The 6,756-nt window shown below is 43.2% G+C and overlaps 1 protein-coding gene across 1 annotated transcript; it reads right to left on the reverse strand.

The window, feature by feature from the left end:
- Positions 1-583: 583 nt before the first annotated feature.
- LOC139283109 (fibroleukin) lies at positions 584-4,250 on the reverse strand. The gene is made up of 6 exons (XM_070903066.1): positions 3,972-4,250; positions 3,116-3,311; positions 2,662-2,739; positions 2,464-2,576; positions 2,065-2,327; positions 584-926 (listed from the first exon to the last, which is right to left on the reverse strand). The coding sequence occupies exons 1-6, from the start codon at positions 4,248-4,250 to the stop codon at positions 584-586; spliced, it is 1,272 nt and encodes a 423-aa protein (XP_070759167.1).
- Between the last annotated feature and the right edge of the window lie 2,506 nt (positions 4,251-6,756).

The raw sequence follows: 6,756 nt of genomic DNA on the forward strand, positions 1-6,756 counted from the left end.
TAAGGGCACAAACAATCTCTGAGGGTCAATCCATGCATTCTTGTAGGATCATTTTTATGAACAGTTTGGGTCGAGTTTCATCTTTATCATGTTGTATGTGAATGTGTGGCATTTCAATAAAATCATGCTTTACATGTAAACAATGATTGCATGTACACACGTACCTCACCAGGCATCCTAGTGATTAATAAAGTACCACAGAATGTTATTTTTAATGAACAATAATAAAGATTCTGGAAATGTATTACAACAACAACAACAACTTTTACAAACAGTATTTTTAATATCTATTTCTTTGTTTCACTGTTATGGAGTGACTGTGTAAATGTGTTTTTTCAAGAGAGAAGCACTTACAAAAATAAAATTATTGTAATTGTAATATGATGTGCTAGTGAATGTTTAGACATTATTTTATTAATCTATTAGCTGCCATCTGCATGTAACTGATAACTGACATGAAAGCTGCTCTAAGTAGAGTGATGTCCACACAGTGACTAAAACATAAAGCCAATGCAAAACTGTGGTTGACGTGATTATGATTGTAGTCTAGAACATGTTCCTGTGAGAACTGTCATCCTTATCTTTAGGATGTTCCAACAAGGTTCCTGGGTCTTGTCTTCATCTCCACTCTCTTGAAGGAGTAGCGTTCTCCGGTTCGTCCGTCTGTCAGGATGTACCATGTCCCCCAGTAGATACCGTTGGTCACCCCACTGTAGCGCCCACGGTAATACCGTCCATTCAGGTTAGCTGCCAGGCAGGCATCAAACCACCAGCCTGCACCGTAGTACTGACCACAGTTTCCAGCTGCATAACGGTCGTGGTCTCGGTCTGCGGTGCTGAAGGATCTACCGTCATGGTTGTAACGTTTGCTGTAGCTCAGTGCGTTGCCTGCATCACCAGAGTACTCCCGCGCTGTTAGACGATACCTGGAAGACGGAGAAACAACATATGACACATTTGTGAGGGTTGTGTGTAACATGCAAGTGGATACACACACATCCATGCATGCACTGACCTTACTGGTATAATACCACAACCAGATTGAAAAGAAAAAGAAAAACAAAAGACCCTGTGTCCATTTTACTTAATGGATGCTAAAACCTTAGAAGCTTGGTATCTTATTACTATAATTATTACTGAATGCAGCAGATGAGGGTAGAGGAGTGCATCTTCATTTGCTTAAGTGACCTTCCAGACACCAAATTTATTTTCCAATCTTCTGTCTACTTTTGTTTAAAGCCCCTGAAAACATACTTCTTTTCAATCAGTTACTCTGAATGACGAAGTTACAACAGTTTTGGTTATTTCACATGAGAGATTTCAGTTTGAAGTGGGCGGGGTTCAGATGGAAACAACATTTGAATCAAAACTAATGACAGTTAGTGCAGTTGGTGCTGTTTGGTTGAGTGTTAAACTTTTATCAAATAATAATCAAGACATTTCTTTCTGAACTTTGTTGCCTATTTCTAGTCATGAATGCTGTAGAGAGAGATACGTAACACCAACCTTGGAACCAGACTAATCTGTGAGCTCATGTTTCATTTGCTCTGGCAGATGTGTCTGGCCTCCCTCCTGTTCAGATTTCCATCTGACCTGGCCAAGGTCGGGCCAATCACAACCGTTATATGGGGCGGGTTTAAGTGCTGTTTTTTTTTTCCATAAAAACCAAGATGGCTGCCACTGATGTGTTCTGAATCCGCTATCTCGTCAGTATTAAACAAACTGGGCGGTACTTCACATTATGTACAAATGGTAAGTGTTGGGTTCTAAATCACGTCATGCCAAACGTCTTTGTATTATGTTGAACTAGAAGCCATATCTAGCCCAGAAGCCTACTGCTGTCACACATTTCATTGCTCTGATTGGTTGTAGCGTCCAGAGGCATTTTGGTCTGCGCCTGTTGATAATGCCCCTTGGAAATCGAAAATGAACTGAGTGGTTCCAGACTAATTTGCATTTACGAATTGGTGTGGCGATGCCAGGCTAATGTAGTTTTCAGGGTCTTTAAGATATTAAATAGCTTTGGCAGAAAGTGGGTGTTTGTGCCCCTGCAGCGTGTTTCACCTCTGTGCCTCTGAGGCCACTTTGAAGTTGTTGTAAGTAGCATGGCGCTTCTGCTGGTGCCAGTCCTCCAGCTCAATGCGGAGCTGGTGTTGGCCAGCGGAGGTGAGGGCGTACAGTGCTGCGTTCCCCAGCCAGTGCTCTCCCTGTGGACTGCCAAAGCCCTCCCGGTATTCCTGCCATGTTCTGTTGAAGTCCAGCGAGCCGTCATGCCGATTCTGGATCACCGTCCACCCGCCACCCGCCGTCTCCATGTCACATTTAGCCTGAGCCAAAACAAAGACTTTGATATTATAACGCCTAGATTTGAGTGATCCACAGATAGCATACACATCTCTAAAAGAAGAGGAGTAGGGCGGGGGTCCGTCTGTGTGTTTTATGAGTGGGGGGAATCTGAAATACCTCCAATGCCGGCCTGTGCAGGTCTGGCTGGATGGTGTAGATGCCATTCTCTTTGATCCCGAGCCTGTAAATCTCTGCACAGTCCTGAGGATGCAGCCTCTCCAAGGGGGCGACTGAGAACCACACATAGAACATTTTTATTCAACGTATTATTAATCAACAACACTTGTATCATGTGATCACTCCTACCGCCCTTACCTGTGGGTGGGTGTTGTGTGATGCTCTTCAGGAAAAGCAGCAGATCTCTCTCTCCCTCTCTTCCCACGGCTGCAGTCTCTGTCAACCCAGAGGAAGATTAGGTTATCAGTAAGACACATCGCACTGTTGAAAATAGAAGCTCGGTCTTTATCTACTACACAGAGGGGTTCCAGTCTAGTATGTTGACTCATTAAAGCTTCTTCACATCGAGAGCCATACAGTATGTGTGTCTGTGTGTGCATGTACACTGCGTTTTTTCCTCATCCTTCTCAGTGCAGTTAAATTCCTATGCGCTCACCTATGACCGACACTTAGCAGGCTCATTGAGGTTCTGTTTACTATGTGTGGGGGAGTGACTGCGCTGGCATTTGTATGTGTGTGTGTGTGTGTGTGTGTGTGTGTACATTTGTCTGTGTGTTGCAGAGGTTGGGGCATATAAATGTGTACTACTCACCCAGTCGTTTGGCCATCGCCCCAAGGGCCTGGCTGTGACAGTGGAGGTCACACTCTGTCAGTACAGCTGCCATCAGTGCCAGGATGGCCCCTAGAGAGTTGCTCTCCTGGCCTCCGTGACTCCAGGGGCCCCCTGTTTCCTGGAGAGAGCGCATGCAGCGCTGCAGCTGAACGAGACGCTCTTTGACACCTCCGGTCTGCAAAGACAGTGCTCACAGGTACTTCTTGATAAGACATTGTGTTCCACATTAAGTCAATCACGAGTAAACACTGCCAAATCCTCTTTATTTGTCGAGAAAATTTCACATATATAAATGTTGTTGAGTGAAATAGTGAAATGATGCTGTGCATGTCCACAATCATGCATCCTTCAGTTCAGGAAGATCTCAAAGGCTAATCCACACACAAAACTCACAGCTCAGTGGCATGTTTTGTGTCACACTCTGTCTCTTACACTTACATCAGCCATTGTTATCACGTCCCTCACACACCTGTTGCTGCATGAGCTCAGCACAACCATATGATGAGGACATTTTTAAAGCAGACCTAATTTTATCCCTTCTTTGATTGCTGACTGTCATTGCTCCATGGCTGTTAGGTGGTGCCAAGTTTAGTGTGCCGACTGTCCCATGAGAAAGAACCTGCTGGCCTGCGGCTGGTAGTAAACTGCTCAGTCTCGCTGGCACACATGCATGAATAGACAGGGGGTCAGCTCTGCTTCAACCTGTCTATCAATGTTTCAGGACCATCTCACTGTTACATGGCTGAGAAATACCTGACTAAAAGTTGCATTATCTGGCTTTTCTTACAATAAGTCTCATTCGAAAAAGCACAGCACATGACCTCCCACTACTTACCTTAGGCTGAACCTGGGGGAGATCGTGTCTGTGCTCCACCCTCCGAGGAACATCTGAGATGGCTGGAAGTGAAACCCTCATCCTGCAGGCTGTTGTCCCAATTTGACCCTCACAGGCCCCGGTACCCACTCCTCCTCCCGTCCCCGGCTGGATGGGTGCCGCCACCAGACTGTCCCTGCAGGGAGGGTGTGTGCAGGCCGGAGATGCATCTGAGGACAGCAGTGCTCCCACATACAGTGACAGCAGAGGGAGCAAACCCAGAGATCCGAATGGAATCATGAGAAAAAGCACAAATGCGGGCTTGTCCTGACCTTTGTCTTAAACTCTTGACGGTTGTCCACCTTTTCCTCCGGGAGGAAAGCCTCCTTCCTCCAAGCTGTAAGTTTTTTGTCCTTTCGTTGTTGATAATTCTCAGCAAACGTTCACTTTATATCTCAATAACTGCCTCTTCAAGTGTTTGCTGACCTGTCCTTTTTGTTTAGATCTTTCTGCTGTCCTTGTCTGTCTTGCTTTCTACTGTTTGTGCTTCTTTCATCCTCTTCTTCTTTCCTTTTTTGTTTTTCCTCAGTTCATCTCACTCCCAGTCCTCCTCTTTCTCCTGCTCTCTCTCTGTTAGTGAGGTTGCTTTGGCTCAGATTCCTAGATAACTGCGGCACTCTTTGCTGTCTGACACGGACTAATGCACCCACCCCCTGATGCACACACACACACACACACACACACACACACACACACACACGCACACACACGCACACAATCTGTCCATCTCCTTAACTCATCTCATTCTCTCTCTCTAAGACTCCCACACAACCACACACAGTGGTGCATGTTTACACACACACACACACACACACACACACACACACACACACACACATATGCGCCCAGAGAACATGAATAGAGATCATGGTCTGTCTTGAACACACAGATTAATTGTCCTTAATGCTGGGGATGAGCTCTTCACCTGCCTCTGTGATTATACCTGTATGTTCATGCTAGAATAACCTTTTTTTGTTCCTCTCAAGAACCTCATACTCATTCTGAACAGACTTTAACCTCCTCTTACCCTTACCCATCAACGTGCATACGCGGCCAACGTTTGTAGAGATGAAAATGCAGCAGATGCTTAAAGTATGTGGCTCCTTCCCTCCTGTGTACCATTTTGTCACTCATGTCCTTTTGTGTTGCAGTGTTTGTGTTGACAAACTGAGTTCCAAAGAGGCCATAAAGACTCTACATTCAATAGGAGCGAGAAGGCAGGAATGCCTCTATAAACACCAGTCATCAGGATTCTGCAGAGGCACACTCCCACTAACAAGGAGCTCAAACACACACACATGTAGACACACTTACACATGAACATGGAGCAGGACGGAATTAAGATGAGATCTCTGTTTAGCTCAGTCAGGAAAATAAGAATCATAATATTAAACTGTTGTTCTGATGAGCCAATCACGTCTTTACAAATAAGGAGTCAGGGAGTTTAAATTAAGATGTTAAAGAAGTACATAATTATTTAAATATTCTATTAGATAAATTATCAATGTAATACGAGAATATGGTTACCTATAAGATGCTACAGTTCTGAATTTCTCCATGGACAATTTTATATTTGTTTTATTTTGCATTCATTCATTTATCAACAGAAATTAAGAACAATAAATTAGTTAGCTTATATATATATCTGTCTGGCCAGAAAAATAAAATAACAGCATTTCTTATATATATATAAGACATCATAAATATCATGCACAAGATAGTTTTTAATTTAGCTGCATCTGAAAGAAATTTGAACGCATTAAGGGCGAGTATTTTCTTATTATAACTCAAATTTACATTTTATGTGTAGTTGAGAAAAAGGATTTCTGTAAATTTAAGGCATGTAGTGATGTGATTGTATTACTTGACAGATGTGCAACAGTTGTGACATTTAAAAGTTTTATGTTATTATAATGGCACAAAATTAGCTGTTATTATATAGCAATTATGGTATGTTATGGTAATCTAAAAATATTTTATACAAACACAAATGTGTTTCATTAGACAGGTGAACAGACATAAACTTTCTGTCATATCTGTCAAAAATGCATTTTCAAGATTTCCCATGAAGGAAACGTTTCTACTAGCCCTCCCACCAACTACACACACACACACACACACACACACACACACACACACCAGCAGAAATACATTTTCTCTCATGGACTAGCAGTCTGCAGACAGGCTGTAAAGACTGACCTGTTTTCACATCTTACCACTGTGTTTTAGTGTTTAGGGGACAATTACAGCATTTCAAGTATCACAGAAGCAGATCACTCACCCACCTTAACTCAGCACAATGTCAACACCACAGAGTGCTACATTGCTCTACAGCGGTCCAAAAACATAACTGTAGGCTCACAGTTCACTTGGTCCATTCACTAAAAGCAAGTTGACGCTGTCCTCTAGTGGTGGATCATCACAGCTCTCCATTTTGACTATAATTCACAATAATTAACCACACTGAAACATCACTATCATCTCTAACATGTCATCTTGATGATATAAAGATGAAAAGGCATCACTGGTGGGGGAAGTGATTAAACTAAGTCAGAGTGGTGAAGTGGTATGCACACACAAGACATCCAAACGGTCTGGAGTAAGGGACATCAGAGACAGATGGATGCTGAAAACTATGATCAAAAGCTCCAGAAAAGCTACTTAATGGACCTTGAGACACTTTTCTCAACTGTGCTTTCCATGGTCAAGAGTGAACTTGTGAACCTCAGCTTTTAAAGGGACACGC

The sequence above is a fragment of the Enoplosus armatus genome, chromosome 3 (genome assembly GCF_043641665.1).
Source record: "Enoplosus armatus isolate fEnoArm2 chromosome 3, fEnoArm2.hap1, whole genome shotgun sequence".
Classification (NCBI taxonomy): Eukaryota; Metazoa; Chordata; class Actinopteri; order Centrarchiformes; family Enoplosidae; genus Enoplosus; species Enoplosus armatus.